Source organism: Erinaceus europaeus, chromosome 2 (genome assembly GCF_950295315.1).
Source record: "Erinaceus europaeus chromosome 2, mEriEur2.1, whole genome shotgun sequence".
NCBI classification, from domain to species: domain Eukaryota; kingdom Metazoa; phylum Chordata; class Mammalia; order Eulipotyphla; family Erinaceidae; genus Erinaceus; species Erinaceus europaeus.
The window spans coordinates 66,052,026-66,069,983 of record NC_080163.1 but is presented as its reverse complement, the minus strand read 5'-3'; the positions used below and the strand labels follow the sequence as shown (position 1 = coordinate 66,069,983).

Sequence of the window (17,958 nt, the reverse complement as noted above, 5' to 3'; positions counted from 1 at the left end):
TGTGCCATACTTGGCCCCTGAATATTTTTCTTATCAGGTACAAACATAAAAACAGAGGGGAGGAAAACAAAGATAGTTAGCTTGAAAATATGCCTTTATAAATAAGTAGCAACTTGGAATTTTGACAGAAGGGAGGAATGTCATGCTTGTGCTTTCAAGAGTATAAATTTCATTTTGTCTACTAATTGAGGCAACATAAAATTGCAAAATAACCTGACAGTTTTGAGATTTGTACTTTATTTACAAGTGAAATACATCCCTGTAAACTCTAAGTGGACATAAGAGCAATACACAGAAGTAGTTGTTGGCTCCACAGTGATGTGAAAAGAGTCCATACCTCTGTTTCTTAAACAATGATTCTGTGATTAAAAAAGGAAAAAAAAACAAAACATGATTTCTTCAGTTGCATATGTGAGAGAATTGAAAATAAAAATGACGTTTCAAAACTCAGTCTTTAGTCATACGCGTGAGGTTACCAGGAGGTCTGAGAGCACCAGTCTCTGAGCAGGAGACTTAATACTCATCTAGAGTATCTGCTCGAGGAATGGAGAGCCCCCGGTCCTTGAGTGCCTGAACTTTTAGCTTCTCTGCTTCCAGCTTGGTCTGCTGTTCCACTCTTTGCTCTTCGAGGATTTCTTCAATAGATACTTGCTGCAGGGGTGTGTCACTCTCCTTTTCTAAGTCCTGTAAATCAAGCAGATTTCAAAAGCTTCACCTGATGTCTAACAATGTTCCCAAACAGACTTATAGGCACACAGGAGTCCTGCATCAGCCTTGGGTTAATATATATATATATATATATATATATATATATATATATATATATATATATATGTAGATGGGGGTGGGGGAAATGGATTTATTTATTCATGAAAAAGATAGGCGGAGAGAGAAAGAACCCAGACAACACTCTGGTACATGTGCTGCTGGGGGATTGAACTATGGACCTCAGGATTGAGAATCCTGTGTTTTATCCATTGCACCACCTTCCAGACCACAAGATATATATTTTTTTGCCACCAAGGTTATTGATGGGACTAGGCACTGCACTATCCCAAGTAGCCATTTTTTTCCTAGAGGGTGAGAGACAAGAGAGAGAAAAGAGATACCCACAGCACTATTCCACCGCTCATGAAGCTTCCCTCCCGCATGTGAGGAGCTGGGTCTTGACCCTGGGTCCTGGCAAATAGGAATGTGTCCACTCTACCAGGTGAGCCACCATCTGGCACTTTGGATAATTTTTTACAATTGCAACAAGGCTGAAATATCTTCCTTGGGACAGCAAAGATTTCTCAAACAAATGACTGCAAAATTTGATAGTATGGATTAGTGCCAGTAAATACCAAAGTGTTAATGTAACCAAAACCCTACTTTAGTCAAGGACTTTTATTTTTAAAAATTGCTATTGCTATTGCTTAGGTTTGTTTATCTTTGAAACTACAGAGAATTCAAGAGAAAAACTGTTGGGGCTAAAATGGTATTAGGTAAGTTTATTTTGCTATCAGGGTTATTGCTGAGGCTCTGTGCCTCTAATACCAGGAGACACACATACTCTCTCTTTTTTAAGATGGTGAGAGACAGAAAGGGAGAGACACAGAGCACTCCTGAGGATTCCCCCCCCCACAGATGCTACCATGTGGTGTACAAGGACTTGAACTCAGGCCTTCATGCATGATAATATATGTGCTCTACCAAGTGAGCTACCTCCCTGGTCCTAAACCTTTTTTCTCTCTCCCCTCCTTTAAAGGCAATAATTCACGACCTCATGCTTGAGAGTCCAATGCCTTATCCCAGACCACTGATGATGATTATTATTATTTTAATGGTGCCTAGGCTTCACACATGCACAATTCCACTGTTCCCAGGCTTATCTTTTTTTTCTTATTTTTTTTAATTATATTTTTTCCCCTTGTTTTTATTGTTGCTATTGTTATTGATGTTGTCATTGTTGGATAGGACAGAGAGAAATGGAGAGAGGAGGGGGAGAGAAAGACAGACACCTGCAGACCTGCTTCACCGCCTGTGAAGCGACTCCCCTGTAGGTGGGGAGCCAGGGGCTTGAACCGGGATTCTTACACTGGTCCTTGCACTTTGCGCCACATGCGCTTAACTGCTGCGCTACCGCCCAACTCCCTTGTTTTCTGATTTTTAAGATAGATAAAGGGAAAAGATGTGGTCCAGGAGGCGGCTCAGTGGATAAAAGCACTGGACTCTTAAGCATGAGGTCCTGACTTCAATCCCTGGTAGCACATATACGAGAATGAATGTCTGAATCTTTTTTTTTTTCTCTCTCTCTCTCCTCCTATCTTCCTCATTAATAAATATAAAAAGAGAAAGGGAAAAGCATCACAGAATTGCCTTTTTAAAAAGTCTTTATATATTTATTGGCTAGACATCCAGAAATTGAGAGGAAGGGGGAGATAGAGAGAGAGACAAAGAGACACCTGTAGCACTGCTTCACCACTTGTGAAGCACAAGGACCAGCGTAAGGATCCTGGTTGGATCCTGGCTCCCCACCTTCAGGGGAGTCGCTTCACAGGTGGTGAAGCAGGTCTGCAGGTGTCTATCTTTCTCTACCCATCTTCCTCCCCTCTCTCCATATCTCTCTGTCCTATCCATCAATGACGACATCAACAATAACTACAACATAAAGGAAAATAAATAATAATAATAATAAAATTTCTCCCTGCAGATAGGGACCAGGGAGGCTTGAATCCAGGTCCTTGTGCATTGTAACACGTGCACTCAACCAGGTGAACCATGACCCAGCCCCCGGAACTGCCTTTTGAGAACTCCCTCTGGTGTCATGGTTTTTCCACGTGGTACTGAGGTTTGAACTGGATCATGCACTCTACCAACTGAGTTATCTCCCTACACTATATTACTTTAATTAAAATGCTTTGTTTACTTAAAAGTGCCAGAAGCTGCAAGGTAGCTTGACTGGTAGAGTGTGCACCTTACCATGTATAAGGTCCTGGGTTCAAGCCCTGACACTAGATGAAAGGATCACAGCACTGGGATAACTTCCAAGGTAGATGGATGTGTCTCTCTCTCAAAATTAATGAAAAAGTTGGGGGGCTGGATGGTGGTGCATCTGGTTGAGTGAACATGTTACAGTGCACAGTGACCGAGCCCCTGATCTTCACCTGCTGGGGGCTCGAACCTGGGTCAATAGTTTTACTAATGGTGAAGCAGTGATGCAGGTATCTCTCTCTCTTCTCCTCTAGTTCTCCCACATCTTTTGAATTTCTGACTGTCTCTATCCAGTAAGTAAATAAATATTATGAAAAAAATTTGAAAAGGGACTGGGTGGTGGTGCATCTGATTGAGCATACATGTTATAATGCACAAGGACCCAGGTTCGAGCCCCCAGTTCCCACCTGAAGGGGGAAAGCTTTGTGAGCAGTGAAGCAGTGTTGCCGGTATCTCTCTGTTTATCTCTTCCTACCCTCTTGGTTTCTGGCTGTCTCTTACAAAAAAAAAAAAAAAAGATGGCACAAATGCTTACTGTTTCCTCCCCCCGTTTTATCAAGCACTACATAACTCCGGCCTATGGTTGTGTGGGGGGATTGAACCTAGGACTTCAAAACTTCAAGACATAATGAGAGTCTTTTTGCACAACCTTTATGCTATCTCCCCCACCCTTAGCATTTTATTTTTTAAAGCCTTATAAAAACCTGACAACCAATATAATCTTGCAGAACCTTGCTAAAATCTCTGACTATCCAGAGATTTTACTTTTTTCTACTTAACACGAACATTTTCATTATCTATACTTCTGTAATGGGGAAAGCTACATAGCTAGGGTATTATGGGCCAGGTAGTGGTGCACCTAGTGAAGTGCACGTATTACAGTGTGCAAGGACCCAGGTTCAAGCCTCCTAATCTCCACCTGTGGAGAGAAAGCTTCACAAGTGGTAAAACAAGGCTGCAGGTATCTTTCTGTCTCGTTCCCTCTCTACCTCCCCCTCCCATCTCAACTTCTGTCTCTATCGAATAATAATTAAAAAATAACAGGGTGTTATGTTTTACTTGATTTTTTTAAACTATCTTCTTTTTTAAAAGTATTTATTCCCTTTTGTTGCCCTTGTTGTTTTATTGTTGTAGTTATAACTATTGTTATTGATGTCATCGTTGTTGGATAGGACAGAGAGAAATGGAGACAGGAGGGGAAGATAGAGGAGGAGAGAAAGATAGACACCTGCAGATCTGCTTGTGAAGGGATTCCCCTGCAGGTGGGGAGCCGGGGGCTTGAACTGGGATCCTTACGCTGGTCCTTGCGCTTTGCGCCACCTGTACTTAACCCGCTGCGCTACCATCCAACTCCCCAAACTATAAAATTGTTGAAAGGCACCAACACGTGCAAACTCCTCGTGCCAGTCTACCACTACACACAAGGCCTCAGAGCTCAGAAATAGTAGCGTTATCAGATGGAGAACATTCGTTAGAGAAGTAAGAATGAAAGTCATACAAATTACATAACCCCTGCCTTGGGTGAAAGTGTTAACTGCACTCAAAAAATACACATTATCAAATGTAACTTGCCTCCCAACCACGAGTCAGAAGCTGGTAATGTTCTGAGATCAGTGTACTTACTGTCTCTTAGATTTTTCAGTATGTTAGTTCACTAAGCTGTGATGGTGCTGCATCATTAATCCATCTTAATACTGAGGGCTGTATATATTATCATACTTGAGGCAGAATCTAGGATCTTTATTTTTTTTTGCCTCCAGAGTTATCACTGGGGCTCGGTGCCTGCACTATGAACCCACTGCTCCTGGCGGCCATCTTTTTTCCATTGTTGTTGCTGTTGTTGTTGGATAGGACAGAGAGAACTTGAGAGAAGGGGAAGAGGGAGGGGAGAGAAAGATAAGACAGGGGCAGACCTGCTTCACTGCTTGTGAAGCGATCCCCTGCAGGTGGGGAGCCAGGGGCTTGAATCAGGATCCTTGTGCTTAACAAGGTGTGCTACCACCTGGCCCCCCAGAATCTAGGCATTTTTTAAGCAACAGGATGTTTGTAAACTCTGAATGGATTCCCGAGTATGAGTTTCCCTAGGACTGACATAATATTTCTTCAAGCTGACTGATAATCCATATGACTATATAAGCATTTCCAAAACACATTTATTAAAGCTTTTTTTTTTTTTTTGTGGCGCAGGGGCTTTGAGCATGCATGGTGGTACACCTGGTAGAGTTTACAGGTGCCAGCACTGGAATTCAAGCCCCTGACCCTCACCTACAGAGGGAAGCTTCACAAGCAGTACTGCAGGTGTCTCTCTCCTCTATTACCTCTCCTTCTCCTCTTATTTTTTTCAATTTTATTTTTAAATATTTATTTATTTATTCCCTTTTATTGCCCTTGTTTCATTGTTGTAGTTATTATAGTTGTTATTGATATCATAGTTGTTGGATAGGACAGAGAGAAATGGAGAGAGGAGGGGGAGTCAGAGAGGGGGGTATAGAAAGATAGACACCGGGAGTCGGGCGGTCACGCAGCAGGTTAAGTGCGCATGACGCAAAGCACAAGGACTGTCTCAAGGATCCCGGTTCGAGCCCCCGGCTCCCCACCTGCAGGGGAGTCGCTTCACAGGCGGTGAAGCAGGTCTGCAGGTGTCTGTCTTTCTCTCCTCCTCTCTGTCTTCCCCTCCTCTCTCCATTTCTCTCTGTCCTATCCAACAACGACAACAACAATAATAACTACAACAATAAAAAAAACAAGGGCAACAAAAGGGAAAATCAATAAATATTAAAAAAAAAAAAAAAGAAAGATAGACACCTGCAGACCTGCTTCACCGATTGTGAAGTGACCCCCCTGCAGGTGTAGAGCTGGGGGCTCAAACTCTTTTTATTTTTAAGACAGAGACAGATGTAGAGACAGAAGAGAGACCACAGTAACACCAAAGGCGTTGAGGTCAAAGCTCAGTCATGCACATGGCAAAGCAGCACACTATCCAAGTGAGCTATTTCACTGGCTCTCTCTTCCCTTTAAGGTTGTCTCTAGTCAAAAATTAAAAACCACATAACACAAACTGTAAATTTGATTTAAGATATGGCTAGGTATTTGAAAATTTTAGTGAAAACTTTAAAAACAATAGAAAAATTAAGTAGTAAATTTTTGTTTGTTCTGATTTCCCTGGCAAACTTCAATAGCCAGAGAAAGCAGGATCAAGTCAAGGAATTTAGATAAGGTACTTTTTAAAAAATTGCCGCCAGGATTATTGCTGGGGCTAGGTACCAGCACTACAAATCCACGGCTCTTGGTGGCCATTTTTTTTTTCCTTTCTATTTTATTTTTATTTGCTAGAACACAAAGAAATTTACAGGAAAGGGGAGAGAGGGAGAAAGACACCTGCAAACCTGCTCCATCACTTGTGAAGTGTTCCCCCTGGAGGTGGGGGGGTGGGGCCTCAAACCTGGATCCTTGAGCATGATATGTGTGCTTAACTAAGTGCACTACTGTCTGTCCCCCCCACCACCACTCCCCAAACACACTTTTAAAAATTAACTGCCACCAGGGTTATTGCTGGGGCTTGGTGCCTGCACTACAAATCCAACACTCCCAGAGGCCATTTTTTTCTTTTCTAATTTTTATTAGCTAGGACAAAGAAATTGAGAAAGGACAGGGAAACAGAGAGGAGGAGAGAAAGACAGATACCTGCTTCACTTCTTGTGAAGTGGATCCTCTGCAGGTAGGGAGCAGGGGCTTGAACCCAGGGTCACTGTGCTTAGTAATATTTGTGCTTAACTGGGGGCACCACCACCAGCCCCCAATAAGGTTTTGTTTTGTTTTTTTACCAGAGCACTGCTCAGCTCTGGCTTATGGTGGTGTGGGAGATTAAACTTAAGACTTTGGAGCCTCAAGCATAAGAGTCTCTTTGCATAACCATTATGCTATCTACCCCTGCCCCCGACAAGGTAGTCTTCAAGTAAATATGAAACTGCTTCATGAGCAGCAGAGCGGTGCTTCAACTTATTTCTCTTTATCCTTCCTCTCCCTCTCAGTCTTGGTCTCTATGAAAGAAGAAAAAAAATGGTTTCCCCTATATTCTTTTAAAAATGTCTGCATGAAGTCAGGAGAAAGCTATCAGCTAGGGCATGCACCTTACTCTAAGAGTGGAGACCTGGGTTGGAGAACTGAGGCCACATGGAATACGACCACACTGAGGAATGCTACATGGAAGGTGGTGGAACGGTGCTGTGCTCTCTCTCTCCATTCTCTCTTCATATATGTGTATATATATATATGCAATAAGAGGAGTTGGGGGAGTGGTGAAAGCAGGCATAGAAGAGGCCCGGGTCACAAAAACAATGTCTGAAGTGGCCTAGGAGGTGGAACAGTGGATCAAGTGCTGGGCTATCAAGCATAAGGTCCTGAATTTGATCTCTAGTGGCATATGAACCAATGATGCTGTGGCTCTCTTTTCTCTCTCTCCTCCTACCACCTCTCTGCCTCTCTCATAAAATGGAAAAACAAAACAAAACACTTATTCATGAGAAGAGAGGTATAGCTAGGATATCACTCTGGTACATGCAATGCTAGGGATCAAATTCAGGACCCAAAGCTCTGCTTTTGCTTTCAGAAAAAGGAAGAGGAGACACCACAGCCCTGCCCAGTGGTCATGAAGATTTCCTCTCACATGGTACTCCCATGCGGTGGTTGAGGGTTCAAACCTGAGTCTTTGCACATAGCTAAGTGTGCACTTTACTGAGTTATCTCCTAGTCACTGAGTATTTCTAGTACGTTGCAACATACCTTCGGGGAGTCAGGAGGTAGCGTAGCAGGTAAAGCGCACTTGGCACAAAGCGCAAGGACCCACGGAAGGATCCCAGTTCAAGCCTCCGGCTCCCCACCTGCAGAGGAGTTGCTTCACACACAGTGAAGCAGGTCTGCAAGTGTCTTTCTCTCCCTGTATCTTTCCCTCTTCTCTTAATTTCTCTGCATCCTATCCAACAACAATGACATCAATAACAATAATAACTACAACAATAAAACAAGGGCAACAAAAGGGAATAAATAAATAAATATTAAAAAAAAAAGAACTACCTTTATGTCATAAAGGAGCTTCACTGCTGTGGTTCCTTCCCATCCCACCTCCCATTCCCTACCTCTGTCTCTCTCTCTCTCTCTCTTTTTAAAAATTTTTCTTATATTTATTTATTTTTCCTTTTGTTGCCCTTTTTATTGTTGTTGTAGTTGTTATTGTTGTTACTGATGTCGTCGTTGTTAGATAGGACAGAGAGAAATGGAGAGAGATGGGGAAGACGGGGGGAGGAGGGGGAGACAGACACCTGCAGACCTGCTTCACCGCCTGTGAAGCGACTTCCCTGCAGGTGGGGAGTTGGCAGCTTGAACCGGGATCCTTATGCCGGTCCTTGTGCTTTGTACCACTTGTGCTTAACCCACTGCGCTACCGCCCGACTCCCATCTCTCTTTTTAAAAAAAGGCTTACGGGGGTCGGGCGGTAGCTCAGCGGGTTAAGCACATGTGCTGCAAAGTGCAAGGTTGGGGTAAGGATCCCAGTTCGAGCTCTTGGCTCCCCACCTGCAGGGGAGTCACTTCACAGGTGGTGAAGCAGGTCTGCTGGTGTCTTTCTCTCCCCCTGTCTTCCCCTCCTCTCTCTACTTCTCTCTGTCCTAGCCAACAACAATAACAACAACAATAACTACAACAATAAAAAAGGGCAACAAAAGGGAAAATAAAAAATTTAAAAAAAAGGGGAGTTGAGCGGCTCAGCAGGTTAAGCACATGTGGCGCAAAGCGCAAGGACCAGCATAAGGATCCCGGTTCCAGCCCCCAGCTCCCCACCTGCAGGGGAGTCGCTTCACAGGCAATGAAGCAGGTCTGCAGGTGTCTATCTTTCTCTCCCTCTGTCTTCCCCATCTCCCTCCATTTCTTTCTGTCCTATCCAACAACAACAACCTCAATAATAGCTACAATAAAACAACAAGGGCAACAAAGGGGAATAAATAATTAAAAAAAAAGGGGGAGTCAGGTGGTAGCGCAGCAGGTTAAGTGCACGTGGCACAAAGCGCAAGGACCGGCATAAAGATCCAGGTTCAAGACCAGTTCCCCAACCACAGAGGCATCGCTTCACAAGCAGTGAAGCAGGTCTGCAGATATCTATCTTACTCTGCCCCTCCTCTCTCCATTTCTCTCTGTCCTATCTAACAATGACAACATCAATAACACCAACAATAATAACTACAACAAAGGGCAACAAAAGGGAATAAACATTTTAAAAAAATTAAAAAAAAACCTTAGAAAAAAAGAGACATATATTAGTGAGAGATGCGGGGGACATAGAGAGAGAGAGAAACTCAAACTGGAGTACCAATCTGGTATATGCAAAGCTGGGGATCAAACTTGCAACCTTACACTTGAAAGTCCAAGTGGGTACCTTACCCACTGTGCCACCTTCTGGGCTACTCTGTATATCTTAAACCAAAGCCAACAAACAGCTATTCATGGGGCTGGAGAAATAACTAGTCTGGTAGAGCGCCAAGGTCCCAGGGAAGCTCCAGTGCTGTGATGTCCTTTTCTCTGTCTCAGCCTAGAAAAGTCAGCCCCTAGTGGTGAATTTGTGCATGTGACTTTCAAAATAATGGTTCAAATGACCATAAAACATTCTTACATACATCACTGCTTACTGAACTGTCCTCTCTTACTAGACATTAATTTCAATTTACTAGTTGAGATAGCAGGAAAAAAAATCTATGTACACATACACTAATATAAGATTAGTGAACATAATCAGTGTCATACTTTATCAGAGAGCACATTTGTGTAAGACAGTATTTGTATGGTATCACTCCAAGTCTGTGATATTTTGCTAATGGGATCAAAATCTTTAAAATGCCACTCCTCAGCTCTGGCTGATGGTGGTGTGGGGGACTGAACCTGGGACCTTGGGACCTCAGGCATGAGAATCTGTATAACCATTACACTGTCTTCCCAGGCCTATTCTCTGTATTTTTAAAATAATTATCTCTGTAGATAATTTTTGCAACTGTAGCTTTGCTAAACTAATGTGATGATTTACTATGAGAGGCTGGGTGAAATGTGGAAAATATATATATATATATTTTTTTTTTCTTAAAAAGCAAAAAAGAAACCTAGCTTGCATGATTATCAAGACCCACAGCAGCTTAACATGTTTCACTTACTATTTCTCCTAGTAGGACCACATTTTCTCCTCTCACCACAAAAATCCCTCGAGGAATATCACCGTATTTTTTGCCCACATGAATACGCTCCACAGTCTGATGTAGCACTAAGTTAGCTATAAGTACACAGGGAAGAAACAAAGATATTTAGTTCAGATTATTATAAAGCTTTATAACTCAGTTATTCTGAGAACAGATTTAGCTAAATATAACTTCCAAACTTTCTGATTTATTATTATTATTTTAAAATTATCTTTATTTATTTATTGGATAGAGACAGCCAGAAATTGAGAGGGAAGGGGGTGATAGAGAGGGAGAGAGACAGAGACATCTGCAGCACTGCTTTACCACTTGCAAAGCTTTCCCTCTGCAGGTAAGGGACTGGGGGCTGGAACCTAGGTCCTTGTGCACTGTAACATGTGCGCTCAACCAAGTGGGCCACCACCTAGCCCCTATTTATTATTATTTCTAAATTTATTTTAAACCAGAGAATTGCTGGCTTATGGTGGTTTCTGGGACTGAACCTAGGACCTCAGGCATGGAAATCTTACACAGCCATTGTGCTACCTTCCCAGCTCTTTTACTTATTTTTTTATGAGACAGACAGACAGGGAGAGGGGAAACAGAAAGAGAACACACACAGAGCAAAGCTCTGGCTTACTGTAGTGCTGGAGGATTGAATTTGGGACCTTTGGGGTCTCAGGTATATTTAACTATCTCCCCAGTCCCCACACTTTCTAATTTTAGGAAGTGTTAAAATCTTAATCTTCTCTTTCATTAAGACTGAACACTTAGGGGATTAAAAAAAAAAAAAAGCTTGCAAACTGAGAAAATACTTCAGATTAATTTGTACTCATGAATGTTGACAGGATTAAGAAAATCCAATTCCTTTACTAGCTGACGGCTAATACTGACATAGTTCTAAGAAAATATAAATGAGCAGGAAACTTGGAACACTCTACACCTTAACGAGGGGGCCAGGCAGTGGTGCACCTGGCTACGTGCAGTCATTACCAGGTGTGAGGACCAGGGCTCAAGCCCACACTTTCCATCTGTAGGTGGGAAGCTTCACAAGGGGCGAAGCAGGTCTCTCTCTCTCTCTCTTAAAAAATTTAATTGTCTTTATTTATTTGATAGAGACATCCAGATATGGAGGTGGAAAGAGATAAGAGAGGAAGACAGAGGAGCTGGGTGGTGGCACACTTGATTTGAGCACATATGTTACAACACACAAGGACCCAGATTCAAGCCCCTGTCCCTCTCGATTTCTAGCTGTCTCTATCCAATAAATAAAGATGGGGGGCACGTCCTGCAGACCTGCTTCACCACTCATGAAGCTTTCCCCATGCAGGTGGAAGCTGGGGGCTTGAACTTGAGTCCTTGCATATTGTAATGTGAGCACTCAACCAGGCACAGCACCACCCAGCCCCTTCCCCTCCCTTCTCAATTTCTGTCCTCTAAAGTAAGGTAAAATAAAGGAAAAATGGCTGCCAGAAGCGGTGGATTCATCGTGCAGGCACCAAGCTCCAGTGACAACCCTGGTGGCAATTAAAAACAAAACAAACCCTTAAAAAACTGAAGAGATTAAAATTCTAGTCTTGGGGCCAGGCAAACAGCATCAGTGATACTGAAGCAGACCTCAGTGTCTAAGGTTCTGATTCAGTAAGTTCTTTGAAACAGAAGTAGCATAGGTTTCTTTTCAGAAAAATGAAGAGTATAAAACTAAGATTCTAAATGTATAATCTTCAGTTTTAGTAAGTGCCTTCTGCCAAACTTATAATCTGCGCAAAAGAGACTCAGCTAGTGCTAGAGCCACTCTGAGGAGTAGCCACACCCAAAATCAATGTACAAATAAGTACCTTTTATTTTTCCAGTAAAAAAGCAAGTTTTTTTTCCTATCATTTGGCTCCCACTAATAGGGAAAATATAAAAGTGTTCAAAGACATTGTGTTTTATTGAAAACCAGTTTCACAACTATATAGCTGTATACTAATTTTTGAACCAACTAATCTTATTTCAGAACACAATGTTGTTTATGACTCAAAACTGTATTCCTTTATGCCAGACACATGTAGAAAAGTTGCAGATAAATTGCCATTTGAAATTACACAAAAACACAATGGGCAACTCTTATTATCCAGAGTATAAGGGAAGTCCATAGCTAATACATACCAAATTGATCGATGCTTCTTAAAAAGCCTATAAGTGTCCTTCCATCTCGAAGCAAAACCAAGTGCTTTTCTAAAGAAAAAGGAGGGGAAAAGATCTGTAAGCAATGAAAACTGGGTGCTGGGAGATAGCTTACTTGGAGGGGAACACACCTTTCCAGATATAAAGTCCTGGATTCAAACCCTGGCCCTATATGGGAATCCCAAAATCCCAGAAGCTGCACAGAGAGCGTAGCAGTGCCGTAGGGATTTTTCCCTACTGTCTTCCCCCTCTGCTCTTTCTCTTTCTGAAATAAAAATGAAAAAATCCACCCATGACTAGCAAAACTGCTCATGTCCATGACCCCAGAACCACTCAACACACACACACACACACACACACACACACACCCATAGCAACAACTTAAATGAAAACTAGGCCAGCAAGAAAGTTCACTTGGGCAGTGTGCTTGCTTTGCCATGGGCACAACCTAGATTCTGAGCACTGCCCCCCACAGCACTGAATGAAGTTTCAGTGCTGTGGTATACCTGTTCTCTCTCATTGTCACTAGCTCCCAAACCTCTCTCTCTCTTTTTAACTGTCCTATTCTTTGCCTTTATTTTTGTTTTTATTTACTTTAATGAAACTGACACCAGAGCACTACAAAACTCTGGCTTATGGTGGTGCTGGGAACTGAACTCGGAACCTCAGAGTCTCAGGCATGAAAGTCTTTTTTTGCATAACCATTATGTTATCTCTCCAGCCCTGTTTCTGTCTTTCTCTGAAAAAGCCAGCTTGAAGAAGTCAAGCCCAAGTGGAAAAAAACTAAAACAAGAAAACTAGTAGCAAGGGAGGGGACTCAGAGGTAGAGTCTATGGTTCCCATGTGCACGGCCCTTACTTCATAAAGTAACTAAATACATAATCTTATAAAACCCTGTAAGTGACAACATACAGGGTAACAACAGAACTAAAATAAAGAGGAGCTTATTCTGTATTGCTTCCTCTTCCGATAGATGTAAGGCACAATTCACTGGGAAAAATGGAAGGAGGACCAAAACAGTCTGGAGCTGGATGAGATCAGTGGTAAAAAGAATCACCTGACCTACTGGACTGAAACGCTAATGTTTAATATGTAACTTTCTTCAGCATTGTTAGTCCCTCTATGTGCACACTGTGAAATTTAATCTAGGTGACCTTTTAAAGAAATGTTACTTATTGTAATTGAAAAAGAAAAACAAAGAGACCAGAGCAGTGCTCAGCTCAGACTTAAGATGGTACTGGAGAATGAACCTAAAACCTCAGACATAAAAGTCTTCTGCATAACCATTACGCTGTCTCCCCAGCCTTAGATGATTTTTATGAGCTTAGTTTTAGAATTATTTTCCCATTAATTTAAAATAATCTCTAGGGGAAGCTCTAAAGACGATAGCTCAACAGGTAAAGTACATACCTTATCCATGCATGAGGGTCTGGGTTTGATACCTGACACTGCTTGGGAGCAACATGGATGGAGTAGTGGTAATCTGGTGTCTCTAAGTACTTAGTACATAAAAATTGGGTTGGGGACGTTGCCTGGTGATATTTCTCAGGTGTTAAGACCTTGGTTCATTTTCTTTTTTACCAAAGCACTGCTCAGCTCTGGCTTATGGTGGTGCAGGGGATTGAACCTGGGAGACTCAAGTATGAGAATCTTATTTTTTAAAAATATAATAATAAAATATAATATTTATTTATTGTTGGTTAGAGACATTGAGAGGGGAGGGGCTGGGTAGTGGCACACCTAGTTGAGTGCATGTTACAATGTGCAAGGATCTGCCTTTGAGTCCCCAGTCCCCACCTGCACACAGAAAGCTTTGAAAGTGGTGAAGCAGTGTTGCAAGTGTCTTTCTGTCTCCCTATCATCCCCTTCCCTCTGGCTGTCTCTATCCAATAAATAAATAAGTTTAAAAAATTGACAAAAAAAAAAAAAAAGAAATTGAGAGGAGATGGGGAGACAGAGAGGGAAAGGAAAGAGACAGACATCTGCAATACTGCTTTACCACTCATGAAGCTTTCCCCCTTCAGGTGGGGACCAGGAGCTTGAACCTGTAACTTTGAGGACTGTAATGTGTGTGCTTAAATAAGTGTGCCACTGCCTGGTGGTGCATAACCATTATGCTATCTCCCCTGCCCTTGCCTTACACATTTTAAATGAGGCAATAAGTTCGAATGGTAATTCATGTTTGTTATGAGTTATGTGTACTTTTCTGGATTTCAGTATATAGCATAAAATGAGACTCAAGACTAGAGAAAGAGCTCACTTGGATAGTGTACGGTATTGCCATGTTCAAGGACAGTCTGAACTAAAGTTTGGTGCTGTGGTCTCTTTCATTCTTTCTTTGCTAAAGAGGAGGGAGAGGAAGGAAGAAGAGATGGGAGAAGGTAATAAAGAAGAGGGGTAAAGGAGGAAATCTAGAAAGATAGCAGTCTTATGAATTAATGTCTCTGGTGGAAGAAGGCAAACAAAAAAATTGTCATTAATACAATGCAAAATACTCAGGACGGAAGGATAATGTAATAAGGAAAGTAAGGAAGTACAGGAAAGACAGCAGCATGAGCAAACCTCTCTGAGGAGGTAATTTCAAGCTGACACTTGAGAATGAGAATAAAACAGTTACTAGGAGGGCCAGACAATACATTCACATGGTTCCTTTTCTTTCTTCTTTAATTTATTTCCCTTCTGTTGCCCTTGATGGTTCTTTTTCTTTTCTTTTTTTTGAGTCACTGGGGCTCTCCTTTCACTTAATTCCAACACTTCTAGACTTCTTTTGTTTTTTCTTTAAATCTTTATTTATGTATTGGATAGAGAGAACCAGAAATCAAGAAGGAAGGGGGAGATACAGAGACAAAGAGATACCTGCAGCGCTGCTTCAGCACTCTCGAAGCTTCCCCCCTGCAGGTGGGGGATGGGGGCTTGAACCTGGTTCCTTACACACTGTAATATGTGCACTCAACCAGGTGAGCCACCACCCAGCCCCTTCTTCTTCTTTTTAAGATAAAGGGTGAAAAGGGGAGTGGGCAGGGGAGGAGGGAATACCACAGTACTACTGCTCCACCACTCAGGAAACCTGTCCCCACCTGTCACTACATGTTCTCATGTAGTGGCTGGTGTCTAGAAGCTGGGTGCTTGTGAGTAATAAAGTATAAGCTTAACCAGGTAAGCTATCTCCTGATCCTTCATCTTTCTTTTTTTTAAATAAATATTTATTTATTCCCTTTTGTTGCCCTTGTTGTGTTACTGCTGTAGTAAATATTGATGTTGTTGTTGTTGGATAGGACAGAGCGAAATGGAGAGGAAGGGAAGACAGAGAAGAAGAGAGAAAGATAGATACCTACAGACCTGCTTCACCGATTGTAAAACAACTCCCCTGCAGGTAGGGAGCCAGGGGCTCCAACTGGGATCCTTGCACTTTGTGCCACCTGCACTTAACCCGCTACACTACCACTGAACTCCCTTATCTGGGTTTTTTAAGACCATACATAAAGTACTTTTTATGCAGAACAGACATATTCACTCATTCCTCCTAGTGCAATTTATAATCTTCCTTGGGCTGTAATTCAGTACCACAAGAAAGCGAATATTAATTATATGGGGCTGAAGGAAACTGTATATAGCTGGAGGATGTCTGTGAGCTACACCTTGAAAGGTAAGTCATTTTTGGCTGTGGAAAAGAATGACAGGAAAGAGAAATTCAATACTTAGGTTGGGAGGTGGAGTGGCTCATATATTTGACTAAACTGAAGGTATGAAGGGAAACAATAGGAGGTGAACTTAGAAACAGAGCAATCTGTATTTGACTTCCTAAAGAACAAGAAAACAATGAAGAGTAAACTGGCAGCAAAGAAAAAAGCAAATATGAGGCTATTCCCAGAGTATGGGATTAGGAAGACACCTGAACCAAAGTGGGAAATGGTTCGAGAGGATAAGAAGCTGTAAGAGAAGCGCAATTGTAAGTGAAGTGGCTTAATTAAATAAGACATCAACAGTGCTGACAACAAAAATAGATTGGAGATCTGCTGCAGGTGGTCAGGGCATAGCATTAAAATAGATAAGACTCAAGAGATGATCTGGGAGTAATCATATGGAAAAAAGTGAAAAAAAATTAATATGGGCACCACAGTATTCATGATGTAGGGTGTGTGTAAACCGAAAGAAAAATGAGTTATTAATGAAAAGAGACTCCAGAAGCAGGAGGAAAGAATAATAAGAGACACAATCAGAAAGGGAGAAATACTTCTTAATCAAAAGAGACGATGGTTGAAAAGACAAGAAGACTGACTACAGGAAGAAAAGTTAAATGTGTGTATATGGTCGTGGGCCTGAGGTCAAAAGTCATTTTCATTAAAGTGACAGGACATGTTCAATAAATTGACACCTGGAATAATCCATATTAATATAAGGTAGATAAGGGCAACCTCAAACTACTAAATTTGATAGGCTTACACTGGTTACACATATGAATTTGGCTCAATTTACACTACATTTCCCTTCAACAGCAAAACAGCCAATTTGCATTTAAAATTATTTTAGACAGCCATCAAAAGAATTTCATCACAAACTTACTCTGCGATTTACACAGTAGCTGCAGATGGCTGCAACTTATTTGAAACTGTGCAAACTTTTTTTTTTTTCTCCCAAAGGCCCCCTAGGTAAAAGCTGACTGCAAATGACTAAACAGCATAAAGGGATGTTGACTGACAACTATGTCCAACTACCATTATTTTAATATTTCCATGGCCAGAAGGAATACTTTTTTTTCTGAAGTATTCTCATCCATCAGGCATAACAAGCGGGTACTTCGAAAAGGTTGTAGGTGGGAGAGAACCGACCAGACAGAAGTCTGCCGGATAACTAACTCTGCATGTCTGCATATCAGCAGCTATGAAGCAGGGATGAATCCTGCAGTTTGTGGCTCCCCCGCTCCGGGGACTGGAGAAGACTGCAAGGGACAGGGACGGAGAGAGCAGCCGGTGGGCAAACGGTGGTCCCGGGGGCTCCTCTCCACTCCAAGAAGGATGTCAACGCCGAACCATCAGCACTGAGGTGGAAGTGCAGCCCCCGAGGGGGAGTCATTCCCCGACCTCCAAGGAGGAAAGATCTCCACCACCACCACCACCCCCCCAAAAAAACCAAAACAACAACAAAAAAAACTTCACCCAGAGAAGAGCTACTCACTGTCGATGTCCTCGATGAGGCTGGCGGTGCCAGGCATATAGTTCATTTTGAGCTGAGGTAAGGCTGCGATAGAGAGCGGCGGTCAGCCAGCGCGGTCAACCTCCTTCTTCCTCCTACCGCAGTCGCCGCCTCGGCGGGACCGGGGACACGAACCCGGACCAGGAGCAGCACTTCTGCCCCGGCTTTCAGTCGCCGGGGCCAGCCGGAAACCTCGCCATGTTAGTCCCACCCACTTCCGGCCCCACGTGCCCCCGTCTCCGGAAGAGGCGGGGCCATCGTGTGGTTTCCCCGGGCCACCCTTTCCTCTGCCTGTTAAGTGAGGAAGAAGAATGCAGATTGGATAGACGGTGGGGGTGGATTCTTCTCTTTCGAAGACACGGCGCCGCCCCCCGCCTCGCTTTCTAGTTTTCTAGAACCCAGAGTCGCT

The 17,958-nt window shown here is 42.6% G+C and overlaps 1 protein-coding gene across 1 annotated transcript; it reads right to left on the bottom strand.

Moving 5' to 3' along the window:
- Positions 1 to 217: 217 nt before the first annotated feature.
- Positions 218 to 17,761, bottom strand: LSM1 (LSM1 homolog, mRNA degradation associated). The gene is made up of 4 exons (XM_007516701.3): positions 17,532 to 17,761; positions 12,339 to 12,407; positions 10,167 to 10,282; positions 218 to 684 (listed from the first exon to the last, which is right to left on the bottom strand). The coding sequence occupies exons 1-4, from the start codon at positions 17,575 to 17,577 to the stop codon at positions 514 to 516; spliced, it is 402 nt and encodes a 133-aa protein (XP_007516763.1). The 5' UTR covers positions 17,578 to 17,761; the 3' UTR covers positions 218 to 513.
- Between the last annotated feature and the right edge of the window lie 197 nt (positions 17,762 to 17,958).

Bases quoted from the DNA above. Each gene is read 5' to 3' on its own strand.
- LSM1 (XM_007516701.3), bottom strand. From the start codon at position 17,577: ATGAACTATATGCCTGGCACCGCCAGCCTCATCGAGGACATCGACA. The intron at 12,408-17,531 runs GTGAGTAGCTCT...CTTTTTCTTTAG, and splicing joins CCTCATCGAGGACATCGACA to AAAAGCACTTGGTTTTGCTT. The intron at 685-10,166 runs GTAAGTGAAACA...CTTGATTTACAG, and splicing joins TGGTCCTACTAGGAGAAATA to GACTTAGAAAAGGAGAGTGA.